General features: G+C 40.6%; 1 protein-coding gene across 6 annotated transcripts in view; it reads right to left on the reverse strand.

Annotated features, from left to right (window-relative positions):
• Window positions 1-1464: 1464 nt before the first annotated feature.
• The window catches only part of LOC140717146 (immunoglobulin-like and fibronectin type III domain-containing protein 1), an 85110-nt gene continuing 66681 nt past the window's right edge, over window positions 1465-19893 (reverse strand). For 4 of the 6 annotated variants that reach the window (XM_073030412.1, XM_073030416.1, XM_073030413.1 and 1 more), the window contains 5 exons: window positions 19408-19496; window positions 19129-19321; window positions 10401-10700; window positions 5189-5515; window positions 1771-3684 (listed from right to left, as the gene is read on the reverse strand). In XM_073030412.1, the coding sequence (XP_072886513.1) occupies window positions 3680-3684; window positions 5189-5515; window positions 10401-10700; window positions 19129-19321; window positions 19408-19496 (914 nt within the window). In that variant the 3' untranslated portion in view covers window positions 1771-3679. Of the gene's footprint in view, window positions 1562-1770; window positions 3685-5188; window positions 5516-10400; window positions 10701-16247; window positions 16391-19128; window positions 19322-19407; window positions 19497-19893 lie in introns of those variants that run through there. The other 2 variants (XR_012096461.1, XR_012096462.1) reach the window with 2 other exon arrangements.

Here is a 19893-nt window from a genome sequence, read left to right on the forward strand (position 1 = left end):
ACCATCAGGATGGAGGTTCAGGTGTCTGAAGACTCACACTCAATATTTACTGAACCGTATCTACCCTCCTCCATCAGATTTCAGATTGGTCCACAAACCCATGAACACTAAATCTCTGTATTATTTATCAATTTGTTAACTGTAACTCGTTGTGATTTTCATGGCTTGCACTGCACTGCTGCCATAAAGCATCTCATTTCATGGTGTGTGTCAGCGATAATAAACCTGATTCAGAACTTCTAAAGGTCTGTCCTGGGCCCAACATACAAATGCAGTCACAAAGAAGGCACGGCAGTAACTCTGCTTCCTTAGGAGTTTGAGGAGATTTGTTATGTCACCAGAGAATATAGAAACGAGGACATTACAACACAGTACAGGGCCTTTGACCCACAATATTGTGCTGACCTTTCAAACTGCTCTAAAATTAATCTATCCCTTCCCTCCTACATAGATGATAGAAAAATGAAGTGCTGCACGCCTATCTAAGAGTTTTTAAAACACATATCTGCCTCTCCCTTGGCATGCTCACCACTTGCTGTGTAGAAACTTACCTCCGACATCCCCTCTATATGTTCCTCCAATCATCTTAAAGTTCTGGCCCTTACATTAGCTATTTCCATCTTGGGGAAAAGACTCTGGCTATCCACTCAATCTATGCCTCTTATCATCTTGTAAACCTCTGTCACATCACATCCCATTCTCTTTCACTTCAAAGGGAGAAACCCTAGCTTGCTCAACCTATCCTTATAAGACATGCTTTCTAGTCCAGATTTCATTCTGATAAGTCTCCTCTGCACTCTCACTAAAGCTTCTTATAATGAGGCGAATGGAACTGAATACAGTATTCCAAGTGTGGCCTGACCGGGATTTTTAGAGCTGCAATGCTATCTTGTGCCTGTTGAACTCAATCTCCCGACTAATGACAGCCAACGCACCATGTGCCTTCTTAAAATCCTAATCAAATTACGTGGCATCATTGTGGAATTCATGGACATAGACCTCAATATCTCTCCTTTTCTGCACGCTGCCAGGAATCCTACCATTAACTCTGTATTCTGCCTTCAAATTAGACTTTTCAAAGTGAATTACTTCAGTTTTCCAGATTTAACTCAACCTATCTGTGGGTCCTGCCAGTGCCCCACTGCAACCTATAACAACCCTCTGCACTATCTACAGCTCCACCACAATGCCACCAATTTTCATGTCACCTGCAAAATAGGTAACCCACACTTCCACTCCTCAAATTGAAACAGCACATGTATGAAATATTAATGTAAACTAAAGAAACCTCAGTTCCGCACAGTGGCAAGTAAACCTCCCTGTTCTACCAGGTGTACATATTTCTACGCTGAACTGAGGCTGTGGCCTGCAAGTAATGGGTTTCTGGATTGGCTGCAATGATCATTGGTTTCATGGCTGTGGATTCATTTTCAAGAACTGCATTTCTGAATTTTATTTGCTTACTTTTATTGGTTACACCACTTTTTTCCCCCTGTACATTGGGTGTTTGGTGGTCTTCTTTTCTAATGGGTTCTTTTGGGTTTCTTTGATTTGTGACTGCCTGTAAGGAGACAAATCTCAAGATTGTATATAGCATACAGACTTCAATAATAAATGTACTTAGAACTTTGAAAATAAACAGGATATTTTGGATCATCTTTTCACAAAGCTACTTATACTAGAGAGACGCAATACAAAATTAAAACATTGTGTGAGTCATGGACATCAACATTATAGTTTGAAATATTTTATTTATATGATTCAGCAAAGGGAAATTAAGAGCTTTAACAAGGCATTAGTAGAATTTAAATTTGTGTGTAAAATTACAAGAAATCATGATCACTCTAGCTATATTTATGTTAGAACAATTTCCATGCCACAATAAATCAATATAAAACATTAGCCTATAGTTTGAATATGTTGTAACTACTTTGTAGAATTATAAACAACACACACAAAATGCTGGTGGAACACAGCAGGCCAGGCACCGTCTATAGGGAGAAGCACAGTCGACGTTTCGGGCCGAGACCCTTCCTCAGGACTAACTGAAAGGAAAGATACTAAGAGATTTGAAAGTAGGAGGGGGAGGGGGAAATGCAAAATGATAGGAGGGGGTGGGATGAAGCTAAGAGCTGGAAAGGTGATTGGCGAAAGTGATACAGAGCTGGAGAAGGAAAAGGATCATGGGACGGGAGGCCTAGGGAGAAGGAAAGGGGGAGGGGAGCACCAGAGGGAGATGGAGAACTCCATTAGGCAGAGTGATGGGCAGAGAGAGAGCGAAAAAAACAAACAACTAAATATGTCAGGGATGGGGTAAGAAGGAGATGAGGGGCATTAACGAAGTTAGAGAAGTCAATGTTCATGCCATCAGGTTGGAGGCTACCCAGCCGGTGTATAAGGTGTTGTTCCTCCAACCTGAGTGTGGCTTCATTTTGACAGTAGAGGAGGCCATGGATAGACATATCAGAATGAGAATGGGATGTGGAATTAAAATGTGTGGCCACTGGGAGATCCTGCTTTCTCTGGCATACAGAACGTAGGTGTTCAGCGAAACGGTCTCCCAGTCTTCGTCGGGTCTCACCAATATATAAAAGGCCACACCGGGAGCACCGGGCGCAGTATACCACACCAGCCGACTCACAGGTGAAGTGTCGCCTCACCTGGAAGGACTGTCTGGGACCCTGAATGGTGGTGAGGGAGGAAGTGTAAGGGCAGGAGTAGCACTTGTTTCGCTTACAAGGATAAGTGCCAGGAGGGAGATCGGTGGGAAGGGATGGGGGAACGAATGGACAAGAGAGTCTCATAGGGAGTGATCCCTGTGGAAAGCAGAAAGGGGGGGGAGGGAAAGATGTGCTTGGTAGTGGGATCCTGTTGGAGGTGGCGGAAGTTATGGAGAATTATACGTTGGACTTGGAGGCTGGTAGGGTGGTAGGTGAGGACAAGGGGAACCCTATCACGAGTGGGGTGGAGGGCGGATGGGGTGAGGGCAGATGTGTGGGAAATGGGAGAGATTTCCTCGTGTTTGTAGAATTATATCTGTATTTGTTATTTTCTCAAAAGCAGGGATATGTAGTGTAATATAGTCCAAAATCAGGAGCTGCCTTCTTTTCAACCTTGTAACATACTGAAATGAAGTGGCTAGTTCATGGTCAAAGGTAAACAAATTTCTGGTCTTGTAATTTTATTAAATGCAAAAATCCTCACCATTTAATACAGAAAAAATATCTTAAAAGTGTTTTCCAGTGTAGAACTGCTTATATTTCTGGTTTGAAGTATAACAATAAATCATGGAATTGGCAGTGCACAGCTTAAAGGAAACAGTAGTTACCAAAAACAGAATTTATTTTTGCCATCTTAACACTACTGTAACTTAAATATTTTTATTGGAATATAGAAAAAACTTTGACAAAATAATCATGAGTCAAAAGTTGTCACAACAAAGTGAAAGGTTTTGTAATCTGCTTAAATGCACATTTTACAATTCCTCCAGATCAGTTTATTAATTTTTTTTGTTTTTGCTGATTTTTATGCCTTTTTTTTAAGATGAATTAATGAACAACTCACAATGCATCATATTGTTATGTAGCACTCAGAAATGACATGTGGTAAAGTTGTAACCTAATGTATTCTTCATCCAGTTTGGCCTTTCAAAATTACCAAAGCTCTTTGTAGCGTTGCTTCAGTCTGTAAAACAAAGTGAAACAATATTTTTGTTGTGATTGTATTGTTCCCATACATCAGCGATTTAAAATATTATTATAATAATATAAACTTTTATTGCACGAGGAAATGGGCAACAGGAGTTGGTCACGGACTTCAGGTGCACATGCTCCTGTTTACATCATGCTAAATTTCAGAGAGTTAAGAACTTTAATTTCTTTGGAATGAACTTCACCAATAGCCTGTCCTGGTCTAACCATGTTGTTGCCATGGTCAAGAAAGCTCACTCGCAGCTCATCATCCTCAGGAGGCTAAAAGAAATTTGGCATGCCCCCTTTTACTTACACCAATTTTTATCAATGCACCATGGAAAGCATCCTATCTGGATGCAAAACAGCTCTTTTTATGACTGCAGGAAACTGCAGAGAGTTGTGGACACATCTCAACACGGTACAAAGCAAGCCTCCCCTCCACGGACTTTGTCTACATTTAACGATACCTTGTTAAAGCGACCAGCATAATCAAAGACCCCACCCAACCTGGACATTCTCTCTTCTTCCTCCTCTCATAGGGCAGAAATTACAAAACCCTGAAAGCAATACAATCAGGCACAAGACGTCTTCTATCCCACTGTTACAAAACTATTGAATGGTTCCCTAGTATGATGAGATGGTCTCCTGACCTCACAAACCACCTCAATATGACTTTGCACTTTATTGCTGACCCGGACTGCTCTTTCTGCGTAACTGCAACACTTTGTTCTGCACTCTGTTACTGTTTTCCCTCGTACCTCCTCAATGCACTGTTGCAATGAGTTGATCTGTATAAATATCACGCAAGTTGAGTTTTTCACTGTACCCTCAGTCGGTACACATGACAGTAATAATCATATTTAACAATTAAGCAAATTATTTGAGAAGGTTCTTAAAGGGGTACTAAAATAATGATACATTGTGAAGGTATCTGGTTGGCATTAAATTCAGTTTGGTCTATTGAAAAAATATCCATGTTGATAATTATGTCTGTGCTGAGTTAGACAGGGTTATATCCAGGAATACGTGAGTCTCTGCCCTTTCATACCGCGCCTGTAGATAGTGGGTTAAATCTCAACTTCTCAAAAAATAAAATGGGTGCTAATGTGTCAGCATCCGATGCCTTATTGCCTTAAATTAATTATAGAATATGCCACTCTCTTCTGATGAATGAACTGCAGTGGTGAGCAAGATTCAGAAACACATTGATAAAAGTCAAAATTATGCAGTCAATAGAGCAATGTGGCAGAATATCAACTATTATAACTCTGGTTTACAGCTTTCATTTCTCGCCAAGCTGGATCAAGTTGTGTGCATCCAGATTTCAAGTAAATTGAATGATTAAGTTTATTTTATGTAATAAGGCCTCATCTCATGGATTTACTTCAAAACAGTGAATTTGTTTATTGCTCAGAATTCATTGAGGTGAACATTATCACATGAGCCAGCCACATTTCACACAGCTAAATAATAAAATGTGAAATCCCTGTCTTTACCTCTTATATTTAACCTGGTTGAGCAGGTAGCTCTTCCAGCCATATTCTCTGCAAAGGCCATGTATTCTCCAGATTGTTTTGGGCTTGCGGCAAAGATGCAAAGGGAACAAACTCCACAGACATTTGTTGACCAGAAGTTAGCATTGTTTGTGATAATTATATTATCTTTGAACCAGGTCACGTTAGGTGGTGGGTACCCTTTAACCGCACAGCTCATGCAAACATCAGATCCAGTGGGTGCAGTATGAGTCTTTAACTTCACTGTAAACTCAGGGGCACTTATATTGTTCACACCCTTGTAGTCGGGGAGTTTTAAGGTGATTGAATCTGGAAAAAGAAACATGATCATTAATCTCAACACTTTCGTACTTTGTCACAGCAGAAAATAATTCATAGAATCAAAGATCTATAAATTCTCATCGATGCAGTAATGCAAAGTGTAGCATATAGCTGGGCTTTGAGTTCCACTCCTCTTCTGATATTTGGCTCGATTGAAATCCATTGAATGTTTAGTCTAGCTCTTTTGAATGGGATGAACTTTTCAGTATCGTGGGCATTAACTCACAGAATGTTTACAACACAATGAACCTGCGGTGCCCCTGCACAGTAATGCACTTCCTCCTATTCCATCCTCCTCCTTTCTTTCATTGCTTTACATATGTAACCAGGTGACCGTTGAATATCTTTTGCATTGTTAATGTGCACTTATGTATTCACCTTGGTCATGCTGGAATAGCTGCCTGTGCCTTTAAGAGAAAACGGTGATGTCATTTCGCATGGGTGGAGTAGAACGAAGAGTTGCCATGTTCTAGAAAGGACGACGGTCGAATGCTTTTCCCAGGTTTGGTGAGGAAAGGTGAATAATATTTGATGATATCCTTGTAAGTTTGTTTATATTTGTGTGTAAATCTAGAATATTAGTAATTTGACGTGTTTTACATGTGGATGCTTTAGATTTTTGCGAGTAAATTGAGCAGTGCAGGACTGCATGATTGCGGAGTTCCTTAATCGGCCTACTAGGTTAGGCTTTTTAGTGATTCAGCTACAAGACAATATATTGTAAAAGTTTATTCGTCTTTCTTTATTGCCTCATGACTGAATGCGAATGTAACAGAGTAATGTGAATGTGTTAATCTCTGTTCATGTACCGTGAGCGAGGAGAACTCATTTCAAGGTCTAGCCTATATGTGTTTGGAAGTTAAGCACGTGTGTTCCAAATGTAAGTACAGTATATCTCTTAGTTAAGATCAGATGTATTTATTCATGTTTTCAATGTTGTGTATAAGGCACAGGGTTGGTGGGATCCTAACGGTGTTCGTATTTTTTTTTAGATTTGCCACTACAGTATTGACTCTGTATAGTTATTTTCTTACTGCATACGTAACAAGGGTGTGGTCTGAAGATAAACAGATTATAATAGCGGCTACTATAATTTATTTTGTCATTTTTATTTTGGTACCCTCTTTCTGCAATAAAACATCTAAAAGAGATAAAGGAATTTAAGACACTAAAAAGTATTTGTTGTCCTGCGTGTGTATTTTCTCCCAGGCTACAAAACATATTTAAAAAAATCTACAAATATTTAGCCAATTTTTAAAAGTCAGAATTGACTTTGCAACTGCCACACCTTCGGGCAAGGTATTCCTGCACATTGCAAGATCACAACTACTCATTGTTAAAAAGGAGATCTTCCTCACGCCATCCAAGACCTTTTGCCAGTCACATTAAATCTACATCCAATCGTCATTGATGCATGTCAGTGAGCACTGTTTTCCTCTGTTCAGATGATCTAAACTTGCCAGTTTCACAATAAAACCTCCTCTTGACCTACTTCCCAGGAGATCAAATACCAGATCCTCTGAAATGCATGATCTTTGAATTATTCTGGTAAATTGGCTTTTGCATTTTATCATATCACTTCATATTTAATTATTTTTAAATGTGAAATGCTGTCAATTGTCTTGGAATGGAACAAAGATGGATAAGCATTAGAGTTACAGAACAGTGCTGCTCAGAAACAGGCCCTTTGGACCTGCCTACCCACATTAACCTGCATCTGGACCATATCCTTCCATAACCCTCCCATACATTAAAATTTCTCTTAAATGTTGAAATTAAATCTACATTCGCAACTTGTGCTGGCAGCTCGTTTCACATTCTCGCCACTCTCTGAGTGAAGAAGATCCCCCTTCATGTTCCCCTTAAACATTTAACTTTTACCCTTAACCCATGACCTCATTGTAGTCTCACCCAACCTCAGCGGAAAAAGCCTGCTTGTGTTTATCCTATCATAATTTTGTATACCCCTTATCAAGTCTCTCCTCATTCTCTTGCGCTCTAGAGAATGAAGTCCTAACCTGTTCAACCGTCCCCTATCACTCAGGTCCTCGAGTCCTGGCAGTGTTCTTGTTGATATCTGTTTCAATCTTATTGACATCTTTCTTGGTAGTTAAGTGACCCAGCTGTACACAGTACTCCAAATAATGGCCTCACCAACACCTTAAACAACATCAGCATAATAGCTCAACTCCTATACTCAATACTTTGATTTATGCCGAAAGCTTTCTTTGTAACCTGTGATGCCAGTTTCAATTGTATTCCCCGATCCCTTTATTCTACAGGCAGTCCCTGAGTTACGAACGTCCGACTTACGAACAACTCGTACTTACGGACGGCCTGCCACAAAGCCTATTATATTGAAAATCCAAGTTAAATACAATGGTTCATAGTAACGAACGCACGCACTATGTTGTGACGCTCATGAAAACATTGCGCGGCTTCAGCGGTTCTTCGCCTCGTGGAAGGTGAACGCTGTCCCGCCATTTCAAGTCGGATCGCGATGCCATTAACACTGTGCTGTGTGTAACTTTGTATTTGGCTTAAATCTTTCTCTTATTTACCCTTGTAACCATGTCCCCAAAGCGTAAATCCGATGCAAGTGCTGGTGATGCATCAAAGAAAAGGAAAACGATCACAGTTGAAAATAAGGTGGAAATAATAAAGCGATCGGAAAGAGGTGAGACGCCGTTGGTCATTGGAAAAGCGTTAGGCTATAGATCAGAACAATTTTGAAGGATAAGGTGAGAATAATGGAGCATGTGAAAGGCCCTGCCCCGATGAAAGCTACAATTACTGTATTACTAAGCAACGCAGTGGTTTGATTGTTGAAATGGAAAGGCTATTGATAATTAGGATAGATGATCAAAATCAGCATGATATTCCTATTAGCCTTACTTTACTGCAAGAAAAGGCTTGAAGCCTTTTCAATGATTTAAAAGCTGCACATACAGCAAGTGAAGGTGCTTGTGATGAAGAATTTGTTGCGTTTAGGGGTTGGTTCAATCGTTTCAAAGTGAGGGCGAATTTACATAAAATTAAAGTGCAAGGTGAAGCAGCAAGTGCTGATGTAAATGCTGCGAGTGATTTTCCTAAAGTGTTGAAAAAAATTATTGAGGAGGGAGGTTATTTGCCAGACCAAATATTTAATGAAGATGAGACTAGCTCATTTTGGAAAAATGGTAGCATTTGAGGAAGAAGAAGAAGAAGAAGACTGTGACCTAGGAACTCAGGAACCGAAAAAGTTTGTGACGAAAATGTTAGCTGAAGACTTTCGTCTCATTGAAGCAGGGATGGCAAAGTTAGAGGAGCAAGATCCTAATGCAGAGAGGTTCACCGAAGTTTACCGTGCAGTTACCAAGAACCTCAGCTGCTACAAGGCCATTTATGACGAGAAAAAGAAAAGCTCTGTACAAGCTTCCCTTGATACCTACTTCAAGAAATTGACTCCAGTAGTAAACCTGCCCTCTCCAGCAGCAGAATCAAACCCTGTCTCTCCAGCACCAAGTCAATCATAATGTCACCTCACGAGTGTCCCTTCCGGTATGCAAGACATCGATGGAACTGTATGTAGTTACTTTTATTATTATGGTATTATTATTATTATGTTTAAGATGTTTTTAGTGTATTTGGGTCAGCACCGCCCCCACTTGTCCCATTTAACCTGTCTCAGTGTGATGGACTTTAGGATCTGGGGTGCTCAGGACCTGCCGCCTGTGGCTGCTGCTGAATCCGCAGTGCTTCTGTTCCGTTGACGGAAAACAATCATGATTGAAAATAAAGTGGAAATAATAAAGCGATCGGAAAGAGGTGAAACACCATCAGTCATTGGAAAAGTGTTAGGCTACAGTCAATCAAAGATCGGAACAATTTTAAAGGATAAAGTGAGAATAATGGAGCATGTGAAAGGCCCTGCCCCAATGAAAGCTGCAATTATTACTAAACAATGCAGTGGTTTAATTATTGAAATACAGTGCATATGTTTCTTAAGTGTTTCATATGCATAGAAAGGTAAAATATATGCTATATACTAAGACAAACGTTTGACTAACTGAAGCTGAATAATACCGGATGTACCTGTTCCGACTTACATACAAATCTGACTTAAAGACGGGCTCAGGAACAGTACTTGTTTGTAACCCAGGGACTGCCTGTATTGCACTCATCAGTGCCCTACTGTTCACTGTGTAAGACCTACCCTGGTTTGTCCCCCTGAAATGCAATACCTCACAACACTGTTCGGGTACTCACTGATTCAGTTTATATTTATAATCTTCTTCAAAAAGGATTTTGTTTGCCTAATTGGCATAAATGGGACAAAATTCTGGGAAGGGGAAATATCACGGAGGTTTAGAGGGAAGTCTATATGTATCAGAGCATGCTTCAAGCATTTATTTCTTTGTTTTTAACCAGAGTAACAAATAACCTGAGATTTTGTGACTGCTGTAGAAATCCTGTCATTATTCTTACACAGATCTTCAGTTTGTAAGTTTATATCTCTTATTTCTATTTCTTCCATGTCTAGAAATCCATTTTTGATGTTAAACATGATCTATAGCCATAGCTGGGTGGTGTAGTCTGTTACTGAAATTTGGCTCCATTGAAGTCAATGGAACAAATTTCAGAAGCAGCAAAGAATGTGGATCAGTTTTATGAACAGAAGATTAGCTTTGCTGATTTAGAATGAATTCAAGGCATTCTATTCCGTATGTAATATGTTTGAGATTGTCATTATTATAAATGTAGAGCAGTTCTTTCACTGATATGCTGAAAGTGCAGAACAATTATGTTAAAAATATGGAATTTAAATCTGAGAGACCTGTTTTAAATGCTGCAACAATTAGAAAAACATAAAATGGTCGCAAAAATGACATACCTCTTTGCTTTGTAATGCCCCATGGCTCCACCGTGTCTGAAGGATCACTATAATCCAGATCATTTTTTGCCAGAACCCTGAAGTAGTATTTACGGCCTGGAATCACATTTATGACTGTGAATTTATTGTTGAAGATGTTATCTCCAATGGTGTGCCACATTTGTCGGCTTGAATCTCTTTTCTTGACCACATAATGCAGATGGTCATCAAGTGGTTCGTCTCTGGATGGTTCCCAAGAAACTGTCACTGTATTTGGGACATTCTCATTAAGTGTCAAGAGCCCCGGAGGTTTGGGGATTGCTGCAGAATAATAAGTCAGAGTTATAGATAAAAATAATTTCAGTGTTTTAATCATTTGTATCCAGTAACATTCTTCATGCATGGTACAGATAATTCATAATTACTCATGCCAAACCCTCATGACTTACAGACACAAGAGGGTAAGATAAGTCCCAGTCTACTCTTTAAATTTATATGAGGTAGAAGGATGCCATTACAAATTGGCATGCACTGTCCAAGAGTCTACATCCTAAAGGATTATTTTGTGAACAATCACATTTATATCCACCTAACCGACTTGAAAGATTCCAGAATGTTTGAACAGAATTATTTTTCTGTTGTTAAATCACAGCTTGGGCTGCAGTGCAAGCAGTTCCCTGAAACTGGCCTTTCCATCAGGATGAAATGGCACTCATGAGAATTTCCACTAATTGCCCTCATTTTCAGGTCTTGAGGGAGGCTGTCAAATTCAGAGTGCAGTCACTTGAGATCTCAGAGCACGACTGAAAGAATTTTTGGGGCTATTTTCTTATATATTGTTACAGGTTTGTGTTTGTCTCATACACCAAGATGCAGTCAAAAGCTTGTCTTACATACTATTTATACAGGTCAGATCATTACAGAGTGCTTTGGACTAGAATAAGGTAAATGAGCAAAAATGCAGAATAAAGTGTAAAACTATCTAAAAAGTGCAGTGCAGATAAATGAAAATGTGCAATATAATGAATATCATAATGGGAGGCCAAAAGTCCATCTTATCATACAAGAACTGTCGTTGATGCTCACGCCTTGGAACTTGACTCTCTCATCCTTAATACCATTGCCATAGACAGCAGCAAATACACCATCCCCCTTCCTGAAGTCAATGACCAGTTGCTGTTGAGGAAAAGGTTGTTTTAATGACACCATGTCACTAAGCTCTCTATCTCCTTCCTATAATCCAGCTCATTGCTAATGGAGATGCAGTCCACTACAGTGGTATCGCTTGATAATTTGTAAATAGAGTCTGGCCACACAGTCATAAGTGTACAGGAATAGAGTGGGGGGGGGGGCGGGGGGAGTGGGGATGTAACCTTGTGAAGTACCAGTCTTTAGAATAATCATGTCAGAGATGTTGCTAGAAATAGATTATCCTTCCATGCCTCCAATTCTCATCCAAATTACAATTTATTTTGAGAGGACTAGAATATGAAAGCAAGGATGGAATGCTGAGGTTTTATAAGGCATTGGTCAAACCGCATTTGGAGTATTATGAAAGGATGTGCTGGCATTGAAGAGGATCCAGAAGAGATGCACTAGAATTATCCTGGAATGAAAGGGTTAATGTATGAGGAGCATTTTGTGGTTCTGGGCATGTACTTGATGGAGTGTAGAAGAAGTTGGGGGGGGGGGTTCCCCATTCAAGCCTATCAAGTATCGAAAGGCTGAGATGGAGCAGATGTGGAGAGGATGATACTAGGATCAGGGAGTACAGCCTCAGAATAGGGCATCCCTTTAAAACAAAGACCTGGATTAATTTCTTCAGCTGGAGAGTGATGAATTTGAGGAATTAATTGCCACAGACGGCTGTGGAGGCCAAGTCATTAGGTATTTTTAAAATGAAGTTTGATAGGTCCTTGATTAGTAAGGGTGTCAAAGGCTATCGGCTGAAGGCAGCAGAGGTATAATAAATCAGCCATGATGGAATGGTAGAGCAGGTTTAATGGGCCAAATAGCCTTACTCTGCTTCTATGTCTTACGGTCTTATAATGTTAGGTTGCACATATGTTGTGCCTGTGCACAACTACATATCAATTAAATAAAAGCACACATGCGGGAGATGGCTTTAACTAGTGTATTCACATTGCAGTGACGGAGAGAGAGAACAATGCTCATGTGTAGACAATAGCACACGTGAAGACAACATAACAACAGATAGTGTTGGGGGGGGGTCATTGCTCTAAAAGAAATTGATCCATATATTACACTTCCTCCCCCTTTCGACCATTGTAACATAATACTGTATATGCACAAAACATTCAATTTCCCTTTGACAAATCCATATTCCAAATAAACATGCTTTCACAATGACAGTCCATAACTAACTTCGCAGTTCTAAAGGTTCGGTCTTTTAGGTGGCGCTCTGTTCCTTTCAGGATTGGACCTCTGAAGTGGCATCAGTTTTGGCAGGTGTCTTGTCAGTGATAGCATTCTTGTAGTGCCTCTGGACCTGTGGAGTAACATCAGGTCTGGTAGGTGTCTTGTCTAAGAGCGTTCTTGGTTACTGGTGTCATATTGCTGTCAGTGACCTGATCATCACTGAGAGATAAGTCCGATGACTATAATGTGTCTGTCTTGGTGGATGCTATCGATCGACTCAGGTGTGTTTGTTTGCGCATCCTGTATCTGGTCCACATGATGTCTCCACGTCTGATCTCCAACATCCACTGTTGACATCAGTGGTCTATTTCTTGTAGCTATCCTATCGTGTGTCCACTTGGCTTCTCAGTAATCATACGCTAGGACTTCCTGTCCAATCTCGAAGCTCCTTACTGCTTCACTTGGCAACTGTCTGAACTGTTTATTCTGTACTTCTGTCCGGTTTCAGGAGGTCTATGTGAGATCTCAGATTCCTGCTCATGAACAGCATTGCAGGTGTTTGATTTGTTATTGTTGCACAAACTGAGTTCCGATATACAAAAAGAAAGCTGACCAGCTTGCGTGTAGAGAAATGTCCTTCTTGTCCATCACTTTAATAGACCTCTTGAAGGTTTGGATAAATCTTTCAGCTAACCCATTCATTGCTGGGTGGTAAGGAGCTGACTTGAAATGTCTGATGCCATTTTTCTTCATGAACAGTTGGAATTCTTCTGGCGTGTATTGTGGTCCATTGTCACTCACAATTTGTTCTGGTAAGTGGTTACTGGTGACTAGAGCGGAGTCTTCAGAGCAAAGACTGTCCTTGTGTGATGGTTGAATTCATAGGTATAACCTCTGGCCAATTCAAATGTGCATCCAAAGCAATTAGAAACATGGAGTCCATGAATGGCCCAGCAAAGTTAATATGTACAAGTTAATATGTACTCTTTGCATGGTGACAAAAGCCAGTTTCTTGGGTGTAGCGGTGCCTGTTGGGGTGCATTTTGAACTTTTTAGCATCCTGAACAACTTTTGGCCAAATTTTCAATCTGTTTATCTATTCCCAGTAACCACACGTAAATCCGTGTGAGACTCTTCAACTTGACTTCTCCCAGGTGTCCTTCATGCAGATTTTCTAACACTCTGGTGCTCAGTTAGAGGGAACCACAACACGAGATCCACAATACCAGCATTCTTTGGTCTTGTCTCACTGAGAACTTGGGAAACATAGGGTTACCCTGAACTCACCATCCTCGCATGGTGATTTCATAGAACTTTGACAAGGTTGGGTCATTCCTTGCTTCCCTTTGTATTTCTGAATTTGTTACCAACAATTGGTCCACCAATGCGGTGTGGCACACTTCTGCTGGTCACAGTATGAAGATTTTTCTTCTTGAGTTGCCAACAGTGGAAAACATGAGAGGCCATCGGCATCGCTGTGTTGTTTAGTACCCTTGAACTCTATGTCATAAGGCTGGGCCCCTCGGAACAATGTCCAACATTGTAACTGGGTTGTAGTCTTTCTGATCATACCCACTTTGCTCTTGTCTGTAACAGTGCGTTCAATGGGTACGGCATGTTTATGAGACACCTGTGGTTGTATTTTACAGGGCCCAAATATGACCTGAGTTTTGAAAAAGTTTCCAGTTTGGGTACCTGTGATTTATGTAAGTCATGTTTGTCAATAACATGTCCACGGTATGAGATGCCATTTTGAAAAACTCACATTTATTTCTTTTGCACACAGACCATACCCACTTAGCCTGGTAAACACTTTACGAAGGTTCTGGAGGTGCTTTTCATCATTTTTGCCAATCCCTCAATTGCCATTTGCAGATAGACTTATGACATGTCAATCTTTGAAAACATCTCCCTGCCTACCAAAGATGCACAAATACCTTTTATTCATGGCAGAGGATATTGCACAGTATGCAGTACCTTGCTCACCTTGAAAACCTCACATATGTGAATGGCTTCAGCCTTTCACCAGGATGATGGGCGTGGACCAATCGCTCCGCTCAACCTTGGAGAGAATTCTTGATGCCTCCAAACTCTGCAGTTCAGCATCAACTTTAGGACATAGTGCTTAAGGCACTGGTCATGCTTTATGGAATCTTGGTGTTGCTGTTTTATCCAGTTCAATTCTGGCCTACATGCCTTTGAGTTTACCGATCACTTTCTCAAATACCTTCTTATTAGAATTAAGCAGCTGTGCCAGACTCTGGCTAGTGTTACTATTTGAGCTGCCGATGCCTATTGCTGTCACACTGAGAGCTTTTGAGTGTCACTCCAGTTGGATTTTTCTTAACCATTCATGCCTGAAAAGCACTGGCCCTCCACATTTCAATATATAAAGCTCTAACTGCAATGTTTGGTCTCCATACTTCACCTTCACTTTCAGTTTGCCTTTGGGGGTCACTTATTTGCCTGTGTATGCTTTAGTATCACTGAGGTCTTCTTTAATGGTGTCTTAGTAAACAAGTCTGTTGTAGTGAGCTTCTGGAATTATGGACAAAGTTGACCCTGTATCCATCTCCATTTTCAGTTTTACACCAGACACATCTATTGCAATCCATATTATATTGCGATTTGCTTCAGTAATACTATGCAGTCCTGGGCATGACTGTTCACCTTCGTCTGATTCTATGTTGTCTGGACCAGTTTTACATTTGGTAACTTTATGCATTTGCTTAGTTTTGTGTTGAGACTTTTCACTCAGTTGTGCTCTCTGTCTGCCTTGCATGTTCTCTCTATGTGACCTTGTCTGTGACATATTCTGCAGACTTTTTCTTTGAACCAACAGTCATTTGCATCATGGGGAGGATTTGCCATGTCGATAACATCTTTGGTTTTGTGCATCATTCAGGGACATCTTGCTCATTTCACATTCTAACCTCCTTTTCTGTTGTTCTGCTGCATCTTTTGCTGCAGTCTCTATAAAGACATTGCAATGGTCAATGCCCTTCTAAGGTTAGGTCTCTTTTGGATAGAAACCTCTTTTGCCACATACAAGCCTGTTCATTAGTGCATCCGAAAGTCCATCTCTGAAGTCTCAGTACTTGGAAAGTTTGCGCAGTTCTGCAATGTATTCAGAAATGCTTTCATACTTTGGATCCTTTTGTAAAATCTAAATCTCTCAGCTATTATCAGTGGTTTAGGGCTCAAGTGATTATGTAAAATTGTAACAACTTTTACAAGTGTCTTGCTTGCTGGCTTTGCAGGAGGTATTAAAGTTGTGCATGGGACCATACGTTTTTGGGTCCATTAGGCTAAGAAGGATGGGGGCTTTCTTTTGCTCCTCCGCTTTTCTCATGTTACAATACAGTTCAACCCTCTTGATATACAACTCCCAGCCTTCATTAGTGCTATCAAATTTGACAACTTTTCCAACTAAAGCCATCACCACTTTATTTTCACTTTAAGTTCAGTGCGTCTTTCAGTGGTACTCACATGTTCCTTTGTTAGCATCCATGAGGGCCTTCTCTGTACTGCTTAACTCTCACTGTTTTGTCCTGTAATTCTGCCATAACTGTCAGTGCAGTTCATGATATTTTCTGACATTCAGGATCATACTTGTTGCCAATTTGTGGTGTCTGTACATATCAATTAAATAAAAAGTTGCAAGCGGGAGATGACGTTAACTGGTGTATTCACTTTGCAGCGAGAGAGAGAGGACAATGCGCATGTGTAGACAACAGCTCGTGTGCAGACAACAGATCAATACATTGGGCTAAGAGGGTGGGGGTTAGTGCTCTAAAAGAAATAGATCCACACATTACAGCGTATATGTTGAAGACACTCAGATCTGTTTAATTACACTCTGTCTCACTTCTCCCACAGTCTCTGATATTGCAGGTGAGCCATCCAACAACCATTCGTGGGTAAGCTGAAATTTGTTCTTGCTAAATAGTTGGTGGGATGAAGCCGTTATATTAAGTCCTGTGCAATATTTTGTCCCTAGCATAGAAACTGCCATCCCCACGTCTCCATGACTATCTGAGACTGAAGCAGATAGATCATAAACTGAGAGGCTGTACTGATCTGTGGATTAGATTCTGACTACATGTCAGCTCCATCATTGTGTCTAATATTTATAGCCTGATATAAATCTCCAGTATCTCCTGATACTGTCCCTGTCTCAAAACCCCTTCCACTGAAGCTCATATCTATGATTTTGTTACGTGTCTGTCTTAACTATAACAGTGCTCCTTCCCTAAAAGACTTAGTTGTAATGTAGCAGTATGAAGAATGGCTGGATGGTGCCTTCAGTTGGGTTCAGCATGTATTGAAGTATCTCAGGGGCTCATGTGCATTTGTGATACCAATTGTATTAAATGCCATATTTATGAATGTATTAATGTGAGAACAGACGGGATGTAACTTCCCAGATAACAGTAGTTTGGAGCCAGTACTTTTATTTTGGAGCCAGCTATTTGTCTAGTGAGCAGCCTTAAGCAAACATGGTTCTCAGCAGCTATTCCACGGCAGGAAGGAGAGTCCATTCCTAACGCCCTCTATCCCCAAACTGGCAATACATAAATGATATCATCTACTACTCACAGATTGGCCACTAATTGCTACCACGTTTGCTAAAGTTTTTCTTTTGCATTTTGCAGTAATTTCAAGTTACGGATATCTACTGGTCTAGTAGATGCTAGAGTTTTGACTTTAAATCTCTGCATTAAACAGATGTGGGCCATTCACGGGGACTTGCAGAGATCTGGAGAACATGATAAGCTCTTGGAAAATGCAGGACAAAGGGAAGAAATCAACATTTGCAGAAGGCTAAATACACCTCGTCTGATCAGGAAGCAGTTCTCTGATCTCAACCTCTGAGAGAAATAATATCTGTTTAATCTGCGCCTTCATGAGAAAGACATTGCTAAAAGTCATGAAGTGCTAGTAAGAGGCAGCAGTGTTTATTCATCTAGTACCTTCTAGTTGGAGGTGCTTGCAAATTTTATGGCAGTGCTTTAGGGGGAGCATTGAAGATTCATTGACAGAACCCTCCTATTTTGCACTATCTCCAGAAGTACATAAGGGCATTTTTCCAGATTAAAAGGTAAAATATAAATGCAATTTTTTGCTGCTTATCCAATTGCCATTTGTAAAAACTTGCTGTGCATAAATTAATTATTACATTTCCCTAAGCAGCCATAATCACAGTAGTTACCAGGTGTCAAATGAATTAGACATTCTGAGATTATGAGATTAGTTCTATCAGCACATTCTTTAACTTATTGGAGACAAAGACTATAGATTCTGACTCTAGCAACCCCAAGATGAGTTCTTCTGTCTTTAAGCAAAATACACAAAATGCTGGAGGAACTCATCAGGCCAGACATCATCTATGGAAAAGAGTAAACAGTTGGCTTTTCAGGCCGAGACCTTTCTTCAGGACTGGAAAGAAAGATGAGAAGTCCCAGTAAGAAGGTGGGGGGAGGGGAGGGAGAAGTGCAAGGTTGTAGGTGATAGGTGAAACTGGGAGAGGGGGAGGAGGTGAAGGAAAGAGCTGGGAAGTTGATTGGTGAAAGATAAAGGGCTGGAGAATGGGGAATCTGATAGGAGAGAATAGAAGGCCACAGGAGAAAGGGAAGGAGGAGGAGCGCCAGAGGGAGGTAATGGGCAGGTAAGGAGATAAGTGAGAGAGGGAAACAGGAATGGGGAATGCTGAAGGGGTGGGGGAGGCAATTACTAGAAGTTCAGGAAATCGCTGTTCATGCCATCTGGTTGGAGGCTACCAAGACAGAATATAAGGTGTTGTTCCTACAATCTGAACATGGCCTCATCGCAGCAGCAGGGGAGGCCATGGACTGACATGTCAGAATGGGAATGGGAAGGAGCATTGAAATGGGTGGCTAACGGGGGATCCCGCTTTTTCCTGGCAGACAGAGTGTAGGTGCTCAGCGAAGTGGTTTCTCAATTTACGTCGTGTATTACTGATATACTGGAGGCCATGCTGGGAGCACTGTTTGGGGCCCTGAATGGTAGTGAGGGAGGTGGTGTAGGGGCAGTTGTGGCGCTTGTTCTACTTGCAAGGGGAAGTACCAGGAAGAAGATCAGTGGGGAGGGATGAGTGGCCAAGGGAGTTGCGTAGGGAGCGATCCTTGCAGAAAGTGGTGGGGGAAGGGAAAGATGTGCTTGGTGGTGGAATCCCGTTGGAGATGGCAGAAGTACGGAGAATTATGTGCTGGATACAGATGCTTGTGGGGAGGTAGATAAGGACAGGTGGAACCCTATCTTGGGCAAAATCTCTTCCATCTTTAGCGTATTCATGTAATTGGAGTCTCTTCAGTTATATGCAGGAATGAAACCAAAGATGTTTAAATACCTGTAGCTCTTATCTCAAAACTAAACGAATCTTGTCCAAAAGGATTCTTCAGTGTTATGGAATAAATTCCGGAGTCAGATCTTCGACAGGCTGGAATAAAAAGCTGAGTGCCATCATTGGTATTGGTTACTGCAACTTGCTTTCTCAAAGGTGATCCATCTTTGAGCCAAATTACTTCGGGAGGAGGTGATGCCTAAAAATGTGCAAAAGAATTAAACTTGCAAACTATAATTTAAAAATAGGAAGCAATAAATATAACAGACATTGTAAGCTCCTCACTTGAAATGGCAATTGGACTTGAAATGAATTGCCTTCTTTGATGATCATGAAGCTTTTAAAGGATTCATCCAATTTAAACTTGGGCGCCACTGAAAAATAAGAAGGAGATAAAGCATAAATTTGTGGAATCAGAAGAAAACATAAATCTGTGGAAATGTAAGTAATGTCATTGGTATATATTACAATTGATAAACAGTGTGATGAATTAAGAATTTGAATGCAAACTTGGTTGGTTATGTCAATAGTTGCCTTGTCTAAGAGTACTTATAAATATTCAAGAGCAAAATCTGCTACTTTTCTATTGCCTTGGCAATCATTTAGCACTCTGTTCAACCAATAAGTACTTTATTTGATCACATTGTAGTGTTAAATTTCTTTGTTGGTCTGACCGCACTTGGAGTATTGTGAGCAATTTTGGGCCCCTTATCTAAGAATACATAGTGTTGGCTGGCATTAGGGAGAGGCCAGAGCAGGTTCACAAGAAGA

The sequence above is a fragment of the Hemitrygon akajei genome, chromosome 27, assembly GCF_048418815.1.
Source record: "Hemitrygon akajei chromosome 27, sHemAka1.3, whole genome shotgun sequence".
Taxonomy (NCBI): domain Eukaryota; kingdom Metazoa; phylum Chordata; class Chondrichthyes; order Myliobatiformes; family Dasyatidae; genus Hemitrygon; species Hemitrygon akajei.